Genomic DNA, 26,697 nt, shown 5'->3' with positions numbered 1-26,697 from the left:
CAGTTCTGGGTGGTGCTGGGGCCGGGGAGGGGGGGTCGGCGAGTGCTTTCGGCCCTGGGCGAGAGGCACGGCTGCGGGAGTCTGAGGCCTGGGCGGAGCCTCTGAAAGTGGGACTGGATGATCGGAGGCCGGAGCCTGAGCAGAGCCGACTGCCTGGGACTTCCGTGAGGATGGGGACTTCGGGAGGAAAGATCGGGGCTGTGGCTGAGGCGGGGGCAGGGGCGGGGACTGGGGGGGCAGAGGACGACTAGGGGTGCTTGCTGAAGGAGGTTGGGGGTCCCTACAGCTCTCCTGGCTTCTCTCTTGACTGCGCTCTAGGCCTGACACCTTGAGGAGGCCTGGGCCGTGAGGCACCTGGCTGCCATTGGTGGAGAGCGCATTGATGCCAAAATCTGGAACTGCGTAAAAAGAAGAAAGGAAAACAATTCAATGGTGGCCCTTTAAGAAAGAACATAATTGATATTTGAATATTTTTTTTATGTTATAACTGCCTGTGTATCTAATTATTATTATTTTCCTTCACCGATAATGTTATCAGTTATGCTACTGTACGTGTGTACAGTACTTGGTACTCATCAAAATGCTCCAGTACTATCCAGCTTAGGGGTTGCTAAAAAAATATCGACGAATTGATGGATCGCAATACCCCCAATTCAATATGGATTGAAAATCGATTCACCTCCTGGCCAGTTGGGGGCGCTTCGTGTGCGATTTGCATCGTATAGAGGGGAAGCCTCATTTGACCACACATTGATCTATTAAAAAAGTGTGTGTGGGCGTGGGATCGCAGCACGTCCATCATATTTGTTCGTCTCTTTTAAGTTAGCAGGCTACATCCCGAGCCGGGGTAAAATTACGATTCTGAACCGTTATTTAAAACGCCTCGATGGGACATTGCTAAAAGTGCCGCCCACGACATCGTGTGGGAGGTCACAGAGAATAACAGCGAGTACAGGGTGTTTGTCTGTGGGGATCTCCTCCAGCAGAAGGCTTCGTCACACATCAGCAGTCAGATTTGTTGCTTCAGAGGCTCATGGGAGATGACAGCGCATGCACAAGCAGTAATTAGCGCTCTGTGGGCCTCAGGGAGTGCCAGTGGCAGGACTAGTGGCGGGGGGGGGGGTTCCTCCCACTTTGCCCAACCTGTTAAGTCTTTAGCTGACAAAGAGGTGCAGTAGTAACCCAGTTGTTGTGAGCTGAGGGTGCAGCCTATCACAACGGGCCTCCTCCCTGACACGCTAACTCCTTCCATTCCCCACCAGGAACAGGACGCGCCAAAGCAACGCCTCCATCATCTCTTTCTCTTAGCATCGAAATGCAAAGTGTTAGCTGCCCCAGGCGCATCCATCGTTCTCATTTTGTGGAGACACAATCATGATTCCTTTCAAAGATGCAATTTGTTCACAAATTAAAACAGTTCCCATGTGTATTCATAGAATATTTGACAGTCTTCAGTCAAGGATAAAAAGATACAAATCAACCTGTTTTTTTCCAGACTCGTGCAAATGAGCCACTGCTCACCCCTGCGCCCCCAACTGAGGGAGGGGCGTGACAACTTTCAGCTCTGTGTTACCATGACAACCAGGGACAAATCCATTTGGAGCCCCAAATCTAACCCAAGGACACACTGCAACCTTCCCATAAATGATGATATTTTTTTTTCCCCATAAGGAGCCCTGTTTATGGCTTTGAATCTTCTGCCGTGTGCGAGAGATTACTGGGACATCTGTCACAAGACAAAGACACACTGTGATAGCTTGAAGTGGTTTTGTCACTCATTTTTTTTCTCCCCACTTCAAAATGGAAAAGGGCATCTCAAGCTGTTTTGTGGCCATCTGTACTCAAAGCACACCCCCGTTTGCTCCTCATTTGCATTGGCAAATGCAGTTTCTCCTGCATCTATATCAATCTATTCCACTTAAAAATGCAATACCCGGTCAAAACAAGACATCGCTGGAAAACAACTTTAAACAGGGGGAAATCCTCAATTTTCAAATCTCTTGCTTGCACTTTCAAACCCCTTGAGGTCCATGTTTGTTGTTGTTTTTTTTTTTGAGAATGTGCTAACACACTAATTTAAAGAAGGTGTCTATTCTGTCCGTAATGAAGACTCCAGGGCTAGGGAAGCAGGGAAGAACAAGAGAAGTGTGCAGCAGTTTCCCCTCCCACAAGGGTTCATTTGTTGGTCTTCTTTATCCCTGGAAACAAATAAACTCAATTCCCACTTGGCTCACTGGTGTTTCTCAACATTTCAGTGGTATTGCATTTTCAACTAGTGCACAGTTGGCGGTGGAGCGTTAGACAGAAGAATGAGGCTTTTGCAGGACTTTGGGGGAGGCAGAAGCTGAAGTTGGTTAAAAGAGCCTTTGTGAGGGTTTGTATGGTAGGCGCGTCAGACTGTCAAAAGACCAAGCAAGTGGTTAAGATAGTTAACTCAATAGCCAATTGTGAGCCACATCATGCTGTTGAAATTGCATCAAGCCTTGTTTCCACCAAGCAGTACAGTTCAGTTAATTTTGCTAAAGTCCCGAAATCTTTAGTAAGCTTATTTCTCTACTTCGCAATTGGCGATAAGTGCGTGAGGCATACAAACAGAGTACTGTAAAGTGGGACCATTTGCATCTGATATTTGGAGTTGTTCGATTTAAAGTTAATAAGCCATCGAATGTGTGTGATGTGGCCAGTGACAAACAAGGTCAGCAGATATGCAATCATTTGAAACAATCTTTGTGCTTTATTGTGCACCAAAGATAAAGGGTGGCAAAAGTGAAACATAATTCTTATGGAACGGTAAATTACTGATGCAGAACGTGAGAGGGATAAACCCAGCTTATCGTATTTCATTGCCCTCACTTGATATAGCTGAGCCTGTATAAATGATTGACAAATAAGCGATCGTGTTTTAAAGGGAGCGACGTGAAGGACAGCAGCTGTCCTTTTGAAAAATACATTAGCAACTTGAGCCAAAACCGCTTCGCTAATGTCTGTCTTCCATGTGACGGTGGGTGGACATGACAACTGACACTCTGCCTTGCAGACATCTTGACAAATTGATGCCTCGAAAGATCCGTGCGACATCATAAGCCTCAGTGCTTTGCTTTCACAGCTTCTCGTCCATTTCTACCTCTAAATAGTGCCCCGCAGGTTTTCCCACTCATACACTCTTTTATCATGTTTGCACCCAAACAGGATGGGAGGACTAAACTGACCTATGAAATCTTAGAAGTCCTAAAATGAATTTGTTGTGCTGTTGATGCACTTAACCACATTTGACCTGCAGAAAATTTAGCGGCATTTGTTATACCCCGCAAAAATAAGGGAAACCTCAAATGTCCAGCGCCATCGTAGAAATCCCAATTTGTAATTTATAATTGTGAAACACAATAAACAGTAATATATTTGAAGTTACACATGATCTAAGTAATCGAATTTTGTAAGGTCTTCACCAGCAAATTATCTTAGAATGTAATGGTGCAAACTGTGTTTTATTTAATGCTTTATTCGTGAAGCACTATGTAAGCATAGTCAGGCAATTCTTTAGCCGAGAATCAAAATTTAGATAGATTAACAGTACTTTACATATTTAAAGCTCTATAAATTAGTTAGGGTACGGACGACTGCAAATAATGCAAATTGAAATGCTGAGATGTTCTGTCATGATACCACCTTTGTCACTGCAATGTTTTACCATTTGCAACAGGAAACAATCAACTATAACAGGCTACTTACTGGTGTATTAACCATTACAGTAACATATAAAAAATTTGGGTCATTACCATTGTTCTTAATGTAGGAACTGCAGACAGAGGCCATCGCTGCAGTTGAGCCTTTCAAAGATCATGGGTCGACTGGCAGTTGTATTTACAGTTGAAATAGCTGACTGGCCTCATGTTTCAACGTGATTAGAAAAAAAATACTGACGGCATACTGTATGGATCAAATATACAGCGGGCTACTTTTGCCACAGGATTCCTGTGTTGAATGCTTGTAAATTTGACAATATAATTCCCTGCTTTGACTGACAGCCGAGAGGCAGTAGAGTCGGTGTGGACGGGAATCCAAAAATATACAAAACAGGGCAAACTCCGCCTGCAACGGACAATCAAAACTGCTGAAAAGATTGTCGGTACCCTCCTTGACGACTTGCACGCTGCCAGAACTAAGACAAGAGCGTGCAAAATCCTCTCGGCTCCTCCAGCTCTTCCAGCTCATTCCCTCAGGTTGGCGCTACCGAACTAAAACAAGCAGACATTCCAACAGCTTCTTCCTTCTTGCCATTAACTTCTTAAACCGCTCACTTACAATTCCATTGTAACATGCTGCCAATTTTGTCTTGAGGTTGTAGTCACATCTGTGTCGGTCCCAACACTGGCCACTCATGTGCCTGAGTAGAATCTGCAACATTTGCACAATCGAAATTGTCCCAGATCATCACACTACTAGTCACTGCTAGTTAAACTGCATCAATTTCTTGAAGTCTCTGCGCCCTTTGCACAATTGTCATTGCACCCGACTATTGTTCTATTAGTCATTTCAAGCTGCTCTAATTGCTAGAGGACTCTGCATCTTTTTGCACAACTGTCAAGAAAAATAATATATTTTTTAGCTTCTTCATTGATTGCATCTCAGCATGAAAATGAAACAATGAGCAGAGGGACCAAGACAGTTTGGTCAAGTTAAAGTTAATAGTCCTTGCACTGTGAAAAATTATTCACGGCCATTGCTGAAGATTCCATCCTGCATGTCTCAGTACATTTGAACTACAATCTATTTCTTTACTCTCACAGGGCTTATGGATTTTGGCAGGAAAAAAAGTGAATAAATTCCAAGTCCCCTGTTATGCAGAATGTTTTTAAAAACGTTTTTGGGCCTTGTCTGGAAACCATTTAGTTGGCAAACTACTTCCATATTGTGTTTGACACCATAATGTGGTTCAATTGCAAGTCCTGACAGTAGTTTAGACAGCAGCATATGTTCTCCGGGGTCTCTTTGCTGAGGGATTGATTGGCCTTTGTTTATTAGTTCTTAATGAACCCTGAAATTGCATTAATGGCAGGACCAAAACTCTTTCCCACACAGATGAGAACGAGTACGAGCAGGTGCTAATTTCTGTCAGGTCCTGATATCGCTCGTGTTCTTGCATGGACGTGATTATGAAGGTCAGCCAATTTGCGTTAGTGTGCTTGCTGTGTGTATTCACAGAAGTTTGCCCATTGTTGGACTGTTTTCAACAAAAAATAATCAGAGTTTGTTTATCCCCAGTTAATAAAAGTGAGTGTTAGGCACGCTTATGTTGGCACAGGATTCTGCGCCGCAGATTGTCCAGTGGCTGCTGCGCTTCCAAGTTGTTGACTTTTTTCATTACCCTGGCTTTATTTAATAATTGATTCACAATCTCTCACATCTACATCATGATGCACATGACCCAAGAATCACTTATTTCTTTGTCCTCACCTGTAAAAACCGAATATTTCAGTCTGGGCATGCACAATTACATCAGTGTAAAAAAACAACACTGATTTTAAAACGCTTTACTAGCAAAGTCTAGCAGTGCATTACTTACAAATGTCACACTGACAAATGATATTCAAATGACAGTTTTCCTAGATGATAAGCAGCCGGTCCTTTATTGCCATTTCTTTCTACAAAGTGGAGTTGACAACGACATATAACAGCATTTATGCAGGTCTGTGGAAACAAGTTGAAAATGTTTCAGAAAGGCAAAAAAAAAAAATCCAAATGACTAGTTTGGTGTGTAAACGTCCCCTTAAAAAAGGCTTTGAATTAGAACCTTTGCATGAATACTCAACGTGTGTGAGTCGATACATTCACAGAGATGAGTCTGCCAGCTGAGTGGAATACCCAGGAGTTCATATTAGTGGCTGACAGCTGAGCTCGGCTCCCATGTTGCTGTGATTGGATGTTGTTCTGAGACCCCTGATGTTAAAATACTCCTCTCTACTGCCCAAAGTGGGGGAGGGTCCATGTCGCCCCAAATCCGCACGTCCACTGAGGCATTCATTTCCTTAAATGTAGACTCACTGCATGGCTTTTAAGAGCCTTTACATGTCAAATGTGGAAGTGATTCATTACTATGTCGGCTGCCATGCTAAAAGGTACAACTTTTTACGTACATTTTCAATGCTGTGGCTAAACGATACATTCATGCTCGGTGATATCAGCTCCAAGAGAAGCTGAAATCCTGTGTCAGTAACATTATCTGCAGAAGCTTTCTCCCTGATCTCATAGCCAAAGCCTCTCGGGGAATCTCCAGACTATTAGCCCCTTATCCCCCTTTCCTTATCTCAGAAGCCTTTAACAGCATTAGCTGTTCTGAGAGCAAGACGCTTCTTCTCCAGTGTGCCACTGCATTGCATTCTCGGTGCGCACACAGGCGTACGAAAAAAAATGCCCCAGAACGGGGTCCGGGCACTGAGGTGCAGCAATGATGGACACTGCCCTGCTGGCCCTCCCAGACTTGCTATCATGTCAGCAGCTCTCTAATGCTAGAGCTGGGAGGCGTGTTGGATTACAAAGCTTGGACATCCCGCTATGTGGAGGGTCTTTGACTCAAGATGTTTTATTAGTATTAGACTCCCAGGGGTGGCTGAGAGAGGCTAGGGGGGAAGCTTATCCGAAAAAAAAACATTTGGGGGACAGGGGTGGAGAGGGAGCAGGCCAAATATTCCGCCTGGGAGTGTCTGACGTGCAGTCTTTCAATGAGAACATCTCAGCATGCTGATTTGAGCTCACAGTAACACAAACCACTGTTATAACAAGTGATGATTGAGCAAAATTCCAATAGGGGGCAGCGGTGATGTCCATATTTACAGCAATTAAACACAAATTACACAAGGCGATAGGCTATGTTTCAGTTGCTGTTCATTTGTGAGTAGGATGTGAGTAGGATGTGAGTAGTTGCTGTTCATTTGTTGTTTCAACATCTAAATTCCCTTGAAAATAAACTTCGAATTTTGGCGATTTCCCATTTATTCACCTTAATTCCTGTAAATTACCATATATGCCAGTTAATTCACAATTGCTGTAGTTCTATAGTAAAGATTTCGCAAAATCCTGAAACAAAAGTGCATTTATAGAAATTGTTTTGCAGTATGGTAACATCATGTTAACCTCTTCTAAAGATAGACTTGGCTGGAAAACAAAATTTCTGAGCTCCTCTTACAGTAAGTTATATGTCCAAGGCTGCATAGAAGTGGCTGCCTGACCACAGACAACATATACAGTACATATCATACATATACGTTTGCCATTAATAAGAGTGCAAAAGTGGGGGAAAAAAACATTAAAATGTCAGAGCCTACATTTTCTACCGTAGTACCGTCCATTAGTTACTGTTATGGACAAGTGTGCTCTGAGTCAAAATGAAGTAATTACTGCAATGGCAACACTCTTTCACCCGCAGTAGCGCTGATTACAGCTACTCTTTAGTGAAAGCTCCTAAATGCATTTTTTAAATCTGCTGCTTTTGACAGTGGCCTAAATGTTCACCCAAGCAGTATCCATCCATCCAGTTTCTGTACCGCTTTGTTCTCACGCGGGTCGCGGGCGTGCTGGAGCCTACGCCAGCCATCTTCGGGCGACAGGTGGGGTACACCCTGAACTGGTCGCCAGCCAATCACAGGGCACATATAAACAAATGACCATTCGCGCAAACATTCACACCTACGGGCAATTGTTTTGGGGATGTGAGAGGAAACCGGAGTGCCCAAGAAAAGCCACGCAGGCACGGGAAGAACATGCAAACTCCACACAGGCGGGACCGGGATTTGAACCCCAGTCCACAGAACTGTGAGGCAGATTTGCTAACCACTCGCACAATCAGTATCACTATGTGCAAATAAGAATGGAGTGACAATCCAATTTTCAAAGTCCTCAGGTTTAGCCCCTTTCGAGAAAATACGATGTGGATACCCGTATTGGGAGGACTTGCCGTTGCTCAATACAAAAACTGAAAATGTAAACAAATTGAAGTTTGTTTCTCCTTAAGACCTATACAATTTGACATGATTTTGGACTGTGTCAGACACTGACGCTAGGGCGTCTCTCTCCGTTCAAGTTTATCCCAAAGGTATTTGACGGGGCGAAGGTCAGGTCTCTAGGTCAAGTTGTTCAATACCAAAGGCTTGGCCTTCTATTGTGAAGGACAAGGCGGCTGGCAGGTTCCCAATCTTCCAGCTAAATTTGGTGTGTGCTAGCAAACGGTTACGAACAATTTGCTGCTATTGTCACATATACTGTACTATACAAGTAAAGAAGAAATGGCACCTAACTGTACTTGTTGTTAAGCTACTATACCACTTTATCCACCTCGCAACAGAGCTCTGTCACAGCGCAGAAAGCCTTCTAGTTGTTCATGTTTTAATCAACTTTTAACAGTATTTTAACTTAGCAAAAAGTGGGAGAGGTAGAATTCCATTCGATTCTGGCAGGGCTTTTCAACTTTTCTTTCAAATGTCCTCATAATAGATCAAGGAATTGCATTCAAATTGAAATCCCTATTGCATGTCTTCATTCTTAGGTGCATTTTACTGGACACTATACAAGTTTAACAATGTGAAGTGTCCTGTTAGGGCCGGTAACACCACACTTGTAATTTTGTTCAATTTTTGTGTGCTTTCTCATTGCACTGTGGTAAAGAGGCCTTTGTATTCCATACAGACGTGGGTCATGCTGCAAGGAACATTGCAGGATCTCGATGACAGGCAAGCTGGCACAGGTGAGCACCACAATGTGTGGATCCACAGGCGGGCATGGCAAACAACTTACCCCCCAGTGTGAAGCATCGTCTGGGGAACACTTGTCAACCACAACTGAAAGATCTAAAGCAGTCATACTCCGGTGTTAAAATAACAGCGGCATGTAACAAGGACCCAACTCTGGCCATTGCAAATGGCTGGCAAACATTGCCACGCTGGTGTAAATCTATACCCAGAGACCTGGCAGCTGTGTCGCACTATTTGACTCCCAACACGTCACATGTACACACTGTACACCATCTGATGATATTTCTCACAACGCTGATGAGAAGTGAGAAGTATGTGTAACATAGACAGTTGGGGAACAGCTTTTGACTTACAACTTTGCCAGACTCTACACCAGTGGTGGTTGGTGGTGTTTTCTGCTGGGGGTGGGGGGCGATGAAAAATAAATACATTATAAATAAATATAAGTGCCACTATCGTCTATCGGCAAGAAGAAGCAAGTGACGTTGGCTGACTTGGCTCCATTGACGGAAGGCTCATTGCCCTATCGTCGCCCAATTGTTTGCTGGAGAGAAGCTCCTGCGCATGTCACACTTTTAATGAGAGTCTATGGTAGGGCAGCAGTTCTTTGCAGTTCGTGACCATGCACGACTGACCAATGGTCAAGCAGAACAACGGAGACGTACCGCCTTTGACAATTCATTATATTGCAGACTAATGTTATTGCACTTTATGGATTAACTGTATTTGCTTCCATTAAGTTGCAGTTCTTGATTGCATTTTTTTTTTTTATTCAGTTAGCTCTTGGTAAAGTAGAATTTTCTGCGGTACATTCATTTTTTATTATTAACATTTATTGTTGTTTAAAAATTCATTTCGCACTGAAAACTGTGACATAGTGTTTGTTGAAAAGTAGTGCAATAAAAATAAAGATTTTACCCTAACATGAATAATCCTGATTAATAATCGTGATTACAATAGTGATCAAAATAATCGTGATTACCGTATTTTCACGACCATAAGGCGGACTTAAAAGTCTTAAATTTTCTCCAAAATGGACGGGGCGCCTTATAATGTGGCGCGCCTTATGTGTGCACCGAGTTCCAACATCTCTAAATGTTGTATGATGAGCGCTCCGCTTGACTTTTTTTTTTTTTTTTTTTTACTTTTTTTGACCGCTTGACTGACTGGGAGCATTTCCTGCCGACACGCTGCTTATACAGAGGAAAAGCGGAGGTGGCTGAGGACCGGGGAAGGGTGCGTGAAGGAGGACGCTAAAGCCACGCCCCCAGTTGGTATATAGCGCCAGGGTGTGCATTGTGAAAAACAACATATGTTTGGCTAAGGACCCCCGACAATGGCACCTGTGAACGAAGAGACACGCTTATGAAGCACAGTTCTAACTGCAAGCTGTCAGTTACGCGGAGGAACATGGGAATCGAGCAGCCGCGAGAGAATTCAATTCCTGTTACACACAATGCTTTGTAACGTATCTAATTCCTCCTCAAAAAAATCTGTAAAACATATTGCATTCATGAGGTTTGCTCATTATTTGCACCCTTTGCTCCTGCTCATTGCCGCTGTTATGTTATATGGCAGTACGTTCTAATAGCAGGCGCTATTAGTTGCACTTAAACAAACTGAAACTCCCAACTGCATGCCAGTACAACTTAATCATTTCACACCACATTGGCAGGCACCAACGTGTTTCCTGTTGGTCACTATGGTGGCTGTGCGTAACAATGACATATGTCGTCTGTTGAGCCAACAAATCTCAAACGCAAGACATGGCCATGTCGCATTTACATTCACATGCTCATAAAAACACAACACCTGCTCTTAAACGCAATCGCCCGTGACCCTCGTTTTCTCTCGTCATTCCTTCGACAAACATGCATACATGGAAAATAATACCAGGCAACAGGTCCGATGCCACTCTGGCTGTGGTGCATGTACTGCAGGTCTATGTCATCTGCCTGGTCCTGTGCTCCATGCAGCCAGAAGGCCGAATCACACCAGCCCATTGGTCGGGGGAAGAACGGCTAATTTTGCAGCTGTTTCCTCTCAGGCGATAGGCAGCCTTAGTTTCCAGATTTTTTGAGTCCCTCCAATTGCAGTAAAGGGTGTCGACACACTGCTAATCTCGTGTGTTGAATGTAGAAAATGCCTAGTTTCTTTCTTTCCCTCACTCTCCAGCTCCTTCCTGCCTCTCGTGAGCCATCAGGCAGAGTGAGTGTAACTGGCTTCCAGCAATACGTTGAGTGACAGCTTGAGCTGACATGCTGACACCGCAGTGATTTCGCCGGGGAGAAAAGCATTTGGAAGGCTGGAAAAAGAGAAATGCGTCCCCAGAGAGTCATCAGTCTCAGTCTTCTTTCGCTGGCTTTCAAACGGAGCCAACTGGTTTTACACATCCACACCACACATTCAAGCAGCTCGCGAGGATTAAATTTACCGCCTATGTCGATTGTAAGAGCAACTCATACCAGAGTGCCAATAGCATGACAGCGTGGATCAAATATCCAAAGATCTGGCAGAGTATCCATTTGCATGTAGCCTTTTTGCTTCTTCAGTCTTCAGCAGCAGAAGAAGCTGATGTGTTTTTGTGCACGTGTTTGTGAGCATGTCAAGTGTTGTCCCATTAGCTCCATGCTCAGGTTTCACGGCCGTTGGATTAGCAAGACACACTGAGAAGGACCTTTTAACACCCGTCTCTTTTTCCTTTCCATACTTTGAGTCCTCCCTCCTTTTGCCCACGAAAATGTGGCAACCACCCCAGCACTCACATTAAGGGAGAAGCAAGCCTACATACTCGCCCTCTGCTCCGAGCTTGCCTTCTCCGTGTGGAAACCTCAGCACGGCCACATCAACGTGCTTTTCAAAATAACACCTCAAATTAGCTAAGGGCTGTCGGCAGACTCGAGTGTGACGAGTCGTGGCTTTGGGGCTGCATTACTTTTTGGGAGGGGGTAAGATTGAGGGAGGCTGGTTGGGATTTTAGCTGTTTATTTGAACTGCCCCGCCATCTAAACAGTCAGCTGCCTCCCTGCTTTCTTGTCAAGCCTCAGAGATTAAGTGAGGATTGTGAAATTGTGGGGAGAACACAACTTGATATCCCCCTTTGGGCAGCGGCTGGTCGAGGTTTAGGTTACTGGAACAATGCAGCCTCTGTCCACGGCCTCCTAGCAAGGGAGAACAAGGGCTCAGACAAGCTGGCTAGTGTCAGGCATGGCTAGAGGATTCGTACATCACAAAACCACACGGCACACTGACTTAGCAGAGTTTAGGGAAAACGCTTCCAAACATGGCTTTCTGGATTAAATGCTCCAGCACAACCCCCAGTCTCAATATGGTGACAGCTCCACAAAACATACAGCGTGTAAAGACATAACTGACTGTTTGCTTTTGGCTTGAAAGGCCCACAAATGCAATCCCTTTTGGGATGTTTTTTTTCTACAAGTGTTTACAGTCAAGCCCGACAGTTGATGCTGGAACCCTGAAATCAAATAGCTCCCACCAGGAGCAGCTTAATCTCTAGCAGATGGTGACAGCCCGATGGACATTGATGGGTTTGGGAAGAAATGCGGCAACACGCCAGGAAAGATGAAGTCAATGAAGGTGAAAAAAACGGAACACTGTTTACTTAAAAAGGAAAACCTTTCAACATTGACCTTTATTATTACTCAACACACGACAATTTATCTCCACCCGCACCCCACTCTAGCTTGAGATCACATCAAAACACCAGGAGGCAATGTTATCCTATAGCTCTGTGTAGCCCCTATCACAACTTCTTGCACTCCGGGTCTGTATGTAAGAGTAGCTTGTGGAAACATAATAAAATGTGGGTTGAGGCAAATGAAAGCCAGGCTATGCATGTACAGAGCAGAAACACATGCAAAGGATCTGTGAAGTCCTGCTCACAAACCACCATCCCGATCTGTAGTTCTCTCTAATCTGCCCTGAGGCTCATCAGAGCTTTATTTCTGTCCTGCATATTTATGAGAACCGCAGAGAGCACAAGGAGAGGAGGGGGGCAGAGGGAAAAGATAACCCCTTCTCTTGTGGGAGCAATTAAATCCTTGCTTTCATCAATCCTGATCAGAGCCCTTGTGCTCTTTTCTCTTTCAGCTTTTTTGTCTCTTTAAAAGGGGATGTTTACACTTTCACTTCCACAGCGCTGACCCTCTTTTGGGTCCACGGAAGCTGACGGGGGGGAAAAAAAGACTGTTTAACTCGACCTATTCTATAAAATGCTTTACAAACTGTAAGACACCACTCTAAGCATCTGTTTGTGTACTGTTGACTGTTAGGGATTACAGGAAGTGCATTCATCATTTAATGTTTTTGAAGCAAAAATATTAACTGTGGAATACATTATACATACAATACATTGAGAAATGGTGTATGTCACATTAATGTTTTAAAGAGCAGTATCTCATAAAAAAAAAGATCTGAAACAACTGCTATTGGACAACTTTGACACCAGAAATGTATGAATAATAAATTCCCTCGTTATATCGCGGTTCACCAATTGTGGATTGAGTGCATTGCGGATTTTTTTTCATATTCAAATCGCACATTATTCGCCGTAGTGCGTGATTTTGAGTGTAACCGTAACAATGAGATAAGATAAAGAGTGACTTTGCGAAGCTGCTAAACATGTCTGTGACAATGCCCTGATATCATTCAGCAGCACCCAATTGTGTTTCCTGAACTGGCATCATGAGGCCAAAGCACTCACTTTAACTAAAAAAAAAAAAGTAAGAAGAAAAATCGGGGAGGCGGTGAGAGGTAAATGGCTGGAGGCTGAAGAACTTGACAAGGGGAAAAAGACAACCACAGAGACACATGATAGATTAGGACTGAACATTGGCTCATCGGAGACCAGAAGTCCTGCTGTTAGGCATGCACACGCGAATGTGTATACATGCGTCAGCCACCATGAGGCCTCATTAAGGAGGTCTGCTCTCGTTCCCTCTTTGGCAATGTCACCATTGCCGCAGGGACTTAAGACTGACACAGGCATAATTGGCCTGAACACACCAACAGTGAGCAGTGGGAATGCCCGCCTCTCGATAAGTGGTGTGTGGTGCGCTGACCCTGTTAATGCGGCACAGTTGGCAGGAGAGTGGCTGATGTCGCATTGGATCAGTGGTCACTGGTGATGCTGATGGGGAGGATTTCTCTTGGGATGAGGGGAGACGTACTTTCCATTCCCTACCATTCCATATAGGCTTTGTTCCAGCCCACATCCTGCATCTCCAATACACGTCAATCACCAAAACTAAAATCATCTTTCCAATATACATGGTCTCTCACTCTCATGGGAATTAATAATAATACTAATAATTCAACTGTCAATAAAAACTCAACAGTTCTTTCTGCATATCATCAATCATGCTCGTGTACCTAATGAAGTGTCCATTGAATTGTATGCAGCTCAATGCTCAATGTTATAGGTCTACTACTTTTGTTCTTAATCAAACAGCAAAAAAGGAGTCATGAAGTGTCGTTAAGCTGAAAGTTACACACCCACTGTAGTCCATTCATGTATTGGTGTGCCTTTAAGGAGGTGTGGCCTCGTGACTGACGGCAGGAACCTGGAGTCAGCCGGGCTGGCGTGTGTGAGCTCCTTGCGTATGTTTTCATTTTCATATTTGTGTGCTTGACTGTTTGTCTTGGTCACTAAATGGCTGAAATTGCATCGGCGACTGTAGTGCTCCCCCCCCCACTTCACTCTAATGGCATTATATCTGAAGCTCATTCATTACACCAATTTTGTCACACAACACAAAGCAAAAAAAAAAAAAAAAAAAAAAAAAATCAACCAAGCGACGACTCATAACTTGAAAAACTCATAAGTTGGGGCACTTGTAATTCAAGGTAGCACTGGCACTTGTACTTTACCTAGATCTTTTTTTTTTATCATTTCATTTTTTAGATACTTTTACCTAGATCAACCCAAAAAGTATGCAACAGATTTGTTTTTGTATAGCCCATACAGTTGCTGCCCTTCAAGCCTAACTGGCAAACAAACAGACGCAGACATGGGGGTGGGGGGGGGGGGGGGGGGGAAGAACATAAGGCCTTTGACTTTGATCGCTGGAGTGCAGCCCATTTAAATGTTTGTGTTTGGGATGGAGACCTTTAATTTTGACCTGATGGATTCCAGGCTCTTTGGGTTTACCGTGGCTTGTCGGAAATAGAGAGTGTTTACACAGTCTCCCTGCAGCTCTCCTGGTGCCGAAATAAATGCATTAAGATGGATGGATTTAGTTAGTCTCTAACCTCTGCGTTTGAGGAACACACTCTGAATGACCTCTTTGTGCTGCTGAAGACAGCAGGCAAAGGCCCAACAGACCTGCAAAGCATCCTGTCTAAACAAAATCTTCTGTCAGCAGATTTCGGTCAAGTGGGCAATAACTGGACCTCCAGTCTCAAAATGAATGGATTAACTCATTCGGCTACCTTTCTCAAGTAGTCGTCTTTCTACATAATTATTCATTTATTCTTTGAATTATTCATAATCCTTCACTGTTTGTGTTCATGTTTGGGCTAAAATCAAATGAGATCAATGCGGTTTTGAATTTCAATTGAACGCAATCTCCCAAACAACACACCACTTAAACTGTTGCAGCCCAATGAAACCTCGACTGCTTTGTCAAAATTGTGGGAGGAGATAAACATTTTTGGTCCACGTTCTTAAATACTGCTAAAAAACACAAACAGTGCCAATAATGCAAAGACAAAACTGTGGGGCTGCATTCTGTACACAATACATCCCTGCGGCGGTGGTGCACAGACAAACTACGGATCCAACATATTCAATCACATCACTGGCAATAGTGACGACAACAGTGTATGGGAGTGTCACAATGCCATTCCCATCCATCCAATTTCTTCACCACTTTTCCTGTTCAGGGTCATGGGGAGCTGGAGCCTGTCTTAGCCGACTTTGGCCAAAAGGGAGTGTACACCCTAGCCTAGTGCTGTGCGCTATGGACAACATTTTACAACCCGATATCGGTAATTATGTATCCCGATAACTATATATACACACACACACAGATAGAGTGGAGCCCTGCTATTCAGTGGGGAAACGACTGAGCCGGACCGCAAATAGTGAAAATATGCAGATTATTGATGCCCATTATAACTGCATTAAAAAAATAATAATAATAAATATCGGCAAATAGGTGAATCCGCAGGTGCCGAACACTGCGTACGCGGGGCACCACTGTATTGAGATATAATATTTTTCCTTCAAATTGCATGTCATGAATGGCAATTTTCTCTTATATCTTCTCCATTTATTTATAAAACATTTTATACAGTCAGCACAATAACGTGAATGAGAGATTCATACAAAATTTAATAAAACACAAATATCCAGTGGCCAAATAAATACTATTTAAAATATTTGGTAGTAAAACCAGTGTTCAAATAATGCAATAACATGGAAATAATTAAAATAAATACAATTACAGCAACATAAAGTCCTTCAAATAACATTCAAGTATGCCTACCATATTACTGGTAAAAGTGCTAATAAATGAACCGTTTCTGAGGTTGAGTTTTAGGAATGCGAGTTTATTCGACTGCGGTGTCTCAAGCTGAACACTATGTAAAACGAGCACATAGGGAAGAGATGCAGATATGAGACAAAGAAAAAAAAAAGTTGTGTGCATAGGGTATATGCGCAAACAACTTCTGCATTCAGCAAAACAAGTAAGCGCTTACTTCCGGCACAGGTAAATGGCGGAACCCACCGGGACAAAGCACCCGTAGGAACTTTTAAACATCAATGTCTTTTGTTTATCTTTTACACAAGATCTCTTCAAGAGCTACCAAAGATGACAATATCCCATGTTTAGGTGAAGCAAGAACTAATGTGAATGAATTTTTGCAGGAGACTTTGCATGGACATTGCGGCACTGGCTCTGGAAGAGGGTATGCTAGACATTTTCATATCGTAGTACGATATTTATCATTACAAGGCACAGCTCTACCATGGATTGGTTGCCAGTCAATTACAGCGCACATATAGAGACAGACAACCTTTCATTTCACACAAAAATTTAAACCATCACTGAGTGGGAACTGAATTGACGCTGAAATGGAAGTCAGACGAATTAAGCACTACACTACCAGTGACTACAAGTGCTACTATGTGCGCACATTTGAGCCCATCTTCTATCTACAATTTTCACATCCAAACCAAGTCATGCACCCTACAATTATATAAAGAATGGGTTTTACAATTTAGTGACCCAAGTGCTGGCTCATGTGTCCTTCGGGTGGGTCTGTTTCATATCGTTGCTGTCAGGCGGAAAGCCCATATATCCAAATATGGTCAAGTTCATCTTTTTTCAGAAATCAATACTATTAGTCTGTCCCCACTTCGTCTGTTATTTTTAGGCAATACTAACTGATCAAAAGGGGTGAAAATAGCTTACGAACAAATTTATTGACTCTTTTGAATACTCAAAATGTCTGGGAATTTTGTCTGGAAAAATGTTTTTTTTTTTCACGTTCTGTCGAAACCAGGCTGAATCTTTGTTGCCTAGATTGTAAGTCTGCATGCTTTTTAGACAATGATGAGTGAAAGTAGTATGCTTAGATAGATTTGAGTAGGCTTGTTTTGCTGAAATCAATGGCTGTAATGCTTTGTTGCAGAGGGAAGCTCAGTGAGCCATGGAGGTAAGTCCACGTACGCATACATTCATTTCCGCTTAATACGCTGCACTCATGCCTTAAAGACCTTTGAAAAAGAGTTTGGTGGGAAGATGGCGGAACACAGGCGGTTGTTTTTGTGACATATTAAAGGGTTTTATTTACGGCCAAGGGCTTGGCATGAGCGCTCACTTTTAATGTGCTAGTGACGTGCTGGCTACGTATTCTACGATTTTAAACAATGACAGCATGATAAATTGGTGATTATTTTAGCATATTGAATTAGTGACTTAACATGATTTTAGGGTGGAAATATAAGGTCTAATACCAACTTCAATGAAGCGGTATTTGGGAACTCATGCAAGATGGCGTTTTTTAAACTTTCCCAAAAGTAGTCATTTTGGAGGTGCAAAGAGTCCGCCTGACGACGACGATATATAACGATCATCATCCTAAACTTTCTCAATAGGAAACATGGCTACAGATAGCCTTCGCTATGAATTGGTGCTGGAGAAGTACAATGGAGTTTTTGGTTGAGTTGCAGCAGCAAGAATGCTTTATTGCAGCGGTTACAGATGTAAGAGGGAGCGGGCAGTGACCTCCTGGTGACCTCCTCTGCCCCAGTCAGAAGAAACGAGATCGTCCTTGACTGCAGCCATCCTTCAGAAGGCCCAACAGGCAAATGGTAGCCAGGTCATCTTTCCACTGCACATCAGGTCACGTTCCACAAACAGCACTGATTTCGTGCCACCAAGACCGCACAGACGCTGGAGGTTAGCGTGAGGTCAGCATGAGGGCAGCGAATGGGGGGCCCGAGGTAGTAAAGCGACACTCGGGCTGTGAAAGGCCAACCTTCTCTTTCCAGTCAACTCAATGGCTTCCAGGGGGCGGCTCGGTGATTTGCAGCATGATCGCTGCTCTCTATATCACTCGAGATTACAGCAGGTGGCTGCCCGGGCATGAAGTGCACACAGCTCCATCACCCGCCTCCCTCTCGTGAAACAGAGAGATTGCCGCGTGGCGAGAGAAACACAAGCCTCCCACACACAAGTAATACCCTCACAGGCCATTTTGCAGCCTGCAGAGCTCTCCGTGACAATCCAGGGAGCTCTTCAGCTCTGATATCTGCCACGTACGTTCACCCCTGCTTTTCTCTTTTGGCTATTTTTTTAAAACAATGCCATCAGCGTTGCAAATTACACCTTCCGCATCGCACATTACTCTCCTCCCCAGTGACAGAAGCACTCAAGCCTGACACACTTCACCGATGGCACTCTTCACGCTGGCGTCGCTGCTCGCTTAATTTTCACATTAACTCCACTTAAGCGCTGTGAAATCAGTGTTGTGCTGCGGGTGGAAGTGGAGATGGGGGGTGAGAATCACTACACCGTGTGCACGCTGCACTGAACTCGCCCCTCAAGGGACCAGCTCTTTCAAAAGACATCTTTGTAACCTTCAACAGAAATTATAAGACAAAATAATTACAGTACGCAGTATGTGATTTTTGTTGCAAATAATGATTCTTGTATACTGTGTGTGTGTGTGTGTGTGTATATATATATATATATATATATATATATATATATATATATATATATATATATATAGTGTACACTTGTCAAACGGTTGTACAATTCCAAGAACCCAGCATGGGAGTTTATGTTAATTTATGGAAATTCATGGAAATTTAAGGACATTATTTTGCAGGATTGAAATGCTGATTGCAAAATTGCAAGTTAATCTGCAGCATAAAAGGGAACTTCAATGTAATTCGGGGGGGGGGGGGGGGGGGGATTACCTCACTAACGCACCCATAAAATAAAAAACAATTCCTCAGATAAACTTCAATGCATAATCTGTTAAGGGCTGTACTGTATTGTATGATTGGCTGTCATCGAGGTATTCATTTCAAAGCCATTAAGTTCGTAGTGCTGTATATCTGCATTGCATCATACTGAAAGGTATTTTCTATATATGTGTTATAAATGTCTTACTGTACTTTATTTACGGAAATTTAAGAAACAGTTCTCAGTATAATGCAGGGCAGTTCGGAACCACTGCAATTTACAACAACAAACTACAGATATAAACTGTACACAGCACATTCAGCACATCGGAAGCAGTGCAGAGAAGGTGCCATTATCCTAATCTTACCACTCAGGCTGAATTAAAAAAAAAAAAACATTCGTAGTGAGCGTTAAGGCTCATTGTGATGGATGGGAAAAGGATAGAGTGATCTTTTACAGTTTTGGCGTTTCTGGAAAACTGTTTCAATTGTTTCATGGATCTGTCAGCGGGGTTCTGGGGTCATACGCTGTGCTCTTGCGTCATATCCAGCATGTGTACGCCACAGCGCTTCAATCGTCGGATTGTGGTCCCGGCAGGATACCGACTTCCTTGAAAATGATGCCCCCGGCTGACGCTAAATGTCTTGCAGAGCAAAAGTATCAGGTGAGCGTGCAAGAGGACGCCTGCAGAGGCATTGACATCCATGCTAATTAGAGCTTCCATTTCATGACTCTTAGTTAATGAAATCCGTTCCTGGGTAAAATGAAGCAAGAGCGATTAGGGCGGAGGGAGAGAAAGTGAGGTGTCGTGGGGGTTTATTGTCACTGGAAAGAATGGCGTTAAGGACTACGGCAAAAGAGAAACATACTTCTTTAGGATGGATGAAAACAAGAACTGACGGAGGCTTTGAAATGACTCGAAAATGGCGTTTGTTGGGATTTTGGGCTTATTGTTGCAATAAAATGACACGTTTCGTGTCGCTACTTTCTTCAAATGGGCATATGAGAGATGAGCTTGTATAATAGGCTGGAACAAAGTCCGCCTTAATAAAGATGCTTTGATTGCCACTTTCTACCTGATGTTAATTCTTGAATGTTGTTTGTTTTATCTTTTCAAAGGCAGATAGTCTCGTATTGAGCGTAAGTAAACCATTAACGTCAAACAAACGGATACTTCTTGCACCTGCCCGCTGACAAACATGAGGATGCATTGTCTCACAAATGAGTTGAGCCCCAACTAGTATTTTTCCTCGGAATGTGTTGTTTGTCCTGTGGTTTAGAGCCTTGGGATTGATGGTAATCCCCGCCAACAAAAACCCTCACAATAAAAATACCAACAGTCCCTCTTCTCTTTGCACCTGGATTCTTTTACTCGCCTATTTCAGTACAAGACGTGTTAACATATGGAAGAGGAGGAAGAAGGGCTGAAAAGGGGACGTTGAAATGGAAATAAGGGCCAAGAGTACGGAAACGACCGTGCGGCAGAATGTACGCGTATGTTGTGTACGGTTTCCCCTGGTCAGGTCCTTTCATAGAAAGGGAAGGAGGGTGGCCCTCTGTTGATTTAAGCTGCACAAAGGAGGCCCTAATCCTTTCAAGGGAACCAAATCGGTCTGTGGAGAAGTCCGTTCAAAAGGAAGCCTCCCTGTCAAGGCTATTGAGGCCCCCTCCCCGACGAATGCCGCAAATCAAGCCCTGGAGGGAATCAAAGGGCAGAATGTGGGAAATGGGTCTGCGCCGAGGAGAAGCGCAGGAGAAGAAGGTAGACGGACGGGAGAGGACGCGTTATCAGCGAGCGCCCCGGTTTCCGCCACGGCCCGAGTATTGAAGCGCCCCCCTCCGGCATAGCGATGCCCATTCACGTTGGGGGCGTGGGGGGGGGGGGGGGGGGGGGGGGGGGGGGGGCACCTCCGTTGTCCCTGAGCTAGACAAAAGCAGTCTGCTTTTAACAGCACATTAGCGACCTGATAATGAGGTCGCATGCGGTGTGGTGGCCATGAAGAGATGCCTTTTCCTGCCCTCGCTCCATTCCCTGACAACACCTCACTCGACGGCAACTGGCGAAGGGCTTGCTGAGACACAACATTACATTGGCAGCGCGGGTATATTACATGCCGCGTGTAAAAACTGTTTTACTGATTTGATTTGGACACAGAACAACATAACGATGCAACCAGCTGTTTGTCTACGTGCTATTGCATTATTACAATGCTGGGACAATGCAGTTCCAATAATAATAATAATAAAAAAAATAAAAAAACAATCAAGAAAGACACCTGTGTCCTCATCATACACACAAACATTGCTTGAGCACAACATACAAATCGAATAAAGCGCACATACCTTTAAGTGCAGCTGTGCTGAAAAATGTCTCTGAGCTGGCATCAGAAACCTGGAATCAAAAAAAACAAAAACAAAAAACAGAAAACATTTTTGAAATATCACTGATCTCGGGAACACATTTGAATGAGACGAGACTGAACATTGCATTCAGGCAAACAAAGACGCACTTGTGTCAATCATACAGCAAGATTCAGATCACGTCAACAGAATCCAGGACTGTACAGTAGATCGACGGCTTTCCAACGGCACTGCTTTTTTACCCACTTGGTGGCACTGTTGCCCCGTGCCCGCACCGCCGACGGCATCTTTGCACTCCGCCTGAAATATGCCGGCGATGGGATTTGAAAGACGGATAATAAAAGAACGCATCGCCTCGACAGATTGTAATGCGCCTCAAAAAGCCACTTTGTGCTCGGGAAGGAAAAAAAATGATTATTTGCGGTCTGGTGGATTCGCGACACCCGAGTCAAAGCTGCGACATCGCCACACGCGTCCGATTGTACAGAAACCGAAAGATCGCCGTCAACAAACGCGCTCGTTACGTGGCCGGCATTCTCTCCAGCAATAGTTTGAGAAAACGATGCAATACATTCGCCTAAGTGTCAAGATTCCAAATTGCACGCGTGATAAGCGTCCACCGTACCTCGACTGTGGCAACGACAACAAGTACTTTTGCCCAATGCGACCTCGCTCCACATTCTGCTTTTCATTCAACGGCGTAATCCACACAGCCGGCGAAGAGGGAGAGGAAGAGGTCTACTCCGTTTGCGTCGAGGGCAGCCATGCGCGGGGGGCCCCCAAGGTGGCGAAAGGCGGAAAAAAAAGGAAAGAAGAAGACGTTGGTTTGGACAAAGGGGGCGAGGGAGAAAGCAAATCCCTTTGGCCGATCGATGTGTTTATACGCTCCGGAATATCCGAAAGAGGTCAAAGGACTGTTGCTGCGAGAGAACCAATCCGAGGGAAAAGAGGCGCTCGAAAACCGCTGATTGTGTCCGCCGCGGGTTCCGTTCTCGCTCCCAAATTCGCCTGAATTTCATCCGATGCTGCTGCTGCTGCTGCCTTCACGGTCGCTCGGGTCCTCCCACTTCCCGAGCTAGAGGAGCTTCATCAGAGCTACGCACGAGCACGGCGACTGCGAGGGGGAGTTGAGCAAGTGGAGAGAGAAGAAAAACGGCGGCGGTGGGGGGGGTGTGGGTTGAAGGGGTGGGGGGGGGGGGGGTGTGAAAGAGCCAGGCAGAAAGAGAGGCTTTCTTGCACAGGAGACGGCGCGACGTGATGTCAGACGCTGCTGAACGCCCCACAAGGGTACTGCCGCAACACAAATCTTCGCAGCCCGAAGGCCACTTCTAACGCAACGCAGGCCTAAAGGGCATTCGGCACACAGTCTATAATTATGGCATAACTTCATAGCGCCCGAGAGGGATTTTTATATATTTTTTTAAATCTCAGTTTATTTGCTCAGGGTCCACTTCAGAACAGAACCGCGCCGGAGGTGACAGAGCTCAGCGGTCGGCCACAAGGGGCCCGCTTCAGCTACGTTTCGTTTGGTTCGGTGTGCGAGTTCTCGTCTCCTCTGCGCAACATATTTAAGATTCCCTGTTGCTGTATTAATGAGATGTTGAGAGGGATAACGACACAATATTTTGGAATACACACACTGCTTATGAACTGAGATACGCAAACAGACTGCCGTGTTAGCAAAAATGTTGTTGACAATACTTGATAGTCGAATACGCAGGTCCTGTGCGCCCAAATCCATCACTTTGGAAAGATGCTTTCTCTAGTGCGCTATCTGCTTGAAACATTATAATTTTGTTTGTTTGTTTGTGTGATAAAATTCTTGTCCCGAGCTGCTGTGCAAAAGCAGGTCAGCTGACCTATCAGGGGTGGAGGCATAGCAATGTGACCAGAGGTGGGTGGAGTAGCCAAATATTGTACTCAACAGAAAAAAACTTCATTGTTGAAATTTTTGCTGATTTATTAAAAAAGAAAAACTGAAATATCACACAGCCATAAGTATTCAGACCCTTTGCTGTGACACTCGTATATTTAACTCGGGTGCTGTCCATTTCTTCTGATCATCCTTGAGATGGTTCTCCACCTTCATTGGAGTCCAGCTGTGTTCGATTATACTGATTGAACTCGATTAGGAAAGCCACACCCCTGTCTATATAAGACCTTACAGCTCACAGTGCATGTCAGAGCTAATGAGAATCATGAGGTCAAAGGAACTGCCTGAAGAGCTCGGAGACAAAATTGTGGCAAGGCACAGATCTGGCCAAGGTTACAAAAAAAAATCTGCTGCACTTAAGGTTCCTAAGAGCACAGTGGCCTCCATAATCCTTAAATGGAAGACGTTTGGGACGACCAGAACCCTGGCCATCCGGCCAAACTGAGCAATCGGGGGGGAAGATCCTTGGTGAGAGAGGTAAGGAAGAACCCAAAGATCACTGTGGCTGAGCTCCAGAGATGCAGTCGGGAGATGGGAGAAAGTTCTAGAAAGTCAACCATCACTGCAGCCCTCCACCAGTCGGGGCTTTATGGCGGAGGGGCCCGACGGAAGCCTCTCGTCAGTGCAAGACGCATGAAAGCCCGCATGGAGTTTGCTAAAAAAAAAACACCTGAAGGACTCCAATATGGTGAAAAATAAGATTCTTTGGTCTGATCAGACCAAGGTACAACTTTTTGGTCTAAATCCTAAGCGGTATGTGTGGAGAAAACCAGGCACTCCTCATCACCTGTCCAATGCAGTTAGGGTTTGGTCTGCTTTGGTCCAGTTGTTGACCGCTTGTTTTACTGTTCGCAGCAAGGCATCGTAAATCACAGCAACGAATCCCTCTCAAAAATTCTTAGTCATGGCAGTGTATTCCAATACAGTCCCAGCAGTGAAGCATGGTGGTGGCAGCATCAGACTGTATCGTCTGACCTGAACTGAACTTTACTGCTTGGTGCAAACATCGCTACTATAGTTGTGTTGTTGTCACACTGGCTGTCTTAAATGAGATCACCTGACAACATCTCTGTTCAAAAATTATTAATGTCGTTTTCACGTGAGCAGTGATAACACTTTGCCTCGTTTAAATCCCAAACAAAAGCTGGACATTCCAGCGTAAGGCTCTTAATGGTGCAAACCCTTGCACCAATAGCTTGTCTAATGAGTATTAACCCACTGGCAGGGAGGTCAATGAATGGACAATAGTGTCACACTGCAAAGTCTGTCTCTGCCAACTCAGCTTCTGCAACCACAGTGCATAAAACAGACTTAGCCCATAACTGAGATGCTATTCCAGCCCTTGGTAACAGAAAACGAGGGCACGTTGGCTGGAACTGGCCTTCTGAACATGAAGTCATGGGAAATGGGCTTAACACGGCCCAGCCAACCAAATCCTTAAACAGTGGAGGCAACACATTTCTCTAAAATTGCAGTCAGCTGCTCAGGCTTCAGCGTATGGATATGGGCTCTCATCTGGCTGTTTGTGGATGAATTGATGACACAGAACAAAGAATGTTAAGTACCATCCAGTAAGGTTTGGCCTCAGGTGGCTAGTTAAAGTCCGGAAACTTGGGTGGAGCTTTGGAGGAGAGAGATGCTCTTTATAAAGGCTCCTCTAGAACCTCTAGCCTGCATGACCATGTGTTTGTTCCATTATTACATCAACAGATTGTGTTATACTGCATACATGCTTGTGTACATCTTGTTTCACAGATGTAATCATGAAGTCACCTTACCGTTGTACTGTAGGCCAAGGTACATAGTGTTCAGATCATTTACAAACAGTTATTCATGTGCTTAGAATGGACAAAACAAGAACGTGACCAAGAATCATGATTTGGCCTCAAGCACATGACCTGGATGGTTCCCAAATGTATTCACATAACTTCAACAGCCAGAAAAAGTCACCCAGTCCAGCAGCAGCCGCTATGAATGAGCTGCTGTTCTTTATTTGAAACGCTTATAAGATTTGAGTGGAACCACAAGTCTGTGATTACAGCCACTCTGCCGAACAATCAGCACCCAGATTCCTGAGTGCACATTATTTTTAATTCCAATGAAATTCTGACAGAGATCGGCACGCACGTTACACACTCTCGGCTTCCTTTCTTTCAAAACATCATCTGCGCATGGAACACAATGTCTGTATGGACTCGATGCATCTCACTTATTATTGTCTGGTCATTCTGTCATCAGCTCCTGACATTTTGTCATATTCATTTGATTCCTTTTTGTGGATGTGGAAAACATCAGCCTGTTCATCGTCAACCTCACAAACAACCAAAGTTCAGTTTTACAGGAACTCTGTACTCGATTACAATCACAGAGAAAAGCTTCATGCGCTTTCTTGCTATGACATCAAATGCACCCTTGTTTGAAATATTACTGGTAAGTGTAACATGAGTTGCCATCTACAATAATATTCGAATAAACAATCATTTTAGTGTTATCTAACTCTGAACGTAAACATTAGTACAGATGGTAGTACGACAATGACTCCAATAACTCATGGCATATTCAGGACACATAAAGACCTAAAGGAGGCATTATGCATTTCCCCACAGATCAATTGGTTTCTTAATAATGTCTGTGACTATTTCCATCAAAATACCCTAAGAATAAAGAATTAGAGACAGTTTTACAGCAAATTTCTTGCCGTGGTGAGATTAGCTCATTTTTGGGGCAGCTCTCTTTCATGCGGTGAAAAAGTCCTCATCCTGCCCCACATACGGCTGGGCCCATAGCGATAGAGCTTTCATTAGAATGGCAACCAATGGGCTGGATCTTGCCGAGACGTTCCTCCTGGCATTTGGTCATCTTCTCTTACGACCCGCTCAGCGGCGAGTGTTTGCAGCGGCCGGCTGCTTGCTTCCACTCGCGGAAGCAGAGCCCCCAGTGCGGAATAACATTTGAACTAGTAGGCCCTATGTGGTGCATGGATAAATCACCAAACAAAAACATTCCCTCCCCCCCCACCACCACCACCGAGATACACTTGTCAATTCACATAACGGCGTGCTGCATGATAACGCCGCACAATACCCTCCCCTCCCATGTGAAAACGTAGACGAACATTATTATAACACATTTTTCAGAATCTAAGGCTGGTAACACTGTTAGCTAATCCTAATCTGTGCCAACACTGCAGCTCCTCATGGCTTTGATACAACAGTGC

General features: G+C 44.3%; 1 protein-coding gene across 14 annotated transcripts in view; it reads right to left on the bottom strand.

The window, feature by feature from the left end:
* Positions 1 to 26,697, bottom strand: part of auts2a (activator of transcription and developmental regulator AUTS2 a) — a 324,592-nt gene that overhangs the window by 14,285 nt on the left and 283,610 nt on the right. For all 14 annotated transcript variants that reach the window (XM_061751398.1, XM_061751395.1, XM_061751400.1 and 11 more), the window contains 2 exons: positions 21,530 to 21,578; positions 1 to 398 (listed from right to left, as the gene is read on the bottom strand). The exon at positions 1 to 398 is cut by the window's left edge and continues 173 nt beyond it. In XM_061751398.1, coding sequence (XP_061607382.1) covers positions 1 to 398; positions 21,530 to 21,578 — 447 coding nt within the window. The remainder of the gene's footprint in view (positions 399 to 21,529; positions 21,579 to 26,697) is intronic.

This window comes from Phyllopteryx taeniolatus, chromosome 17 (assembly GCF_024500385.1).
Source record: "Phyllopteryx taeniolatus isolate TA_2022b chromosome 17, UOR_Ptae_1.2, whole genome shotgun sequence".
Classification (NCBI taxonomy): Eukaryota; Metazoa; Chordata; class Actinopteri; order Syngnathiformes; family Syngnathidae; genus Phyllopteryx; species Phyllopteryx taeniolatus.
This window is presented reverse-complemented; position numbering and strand designations above follow the sequence as displayed.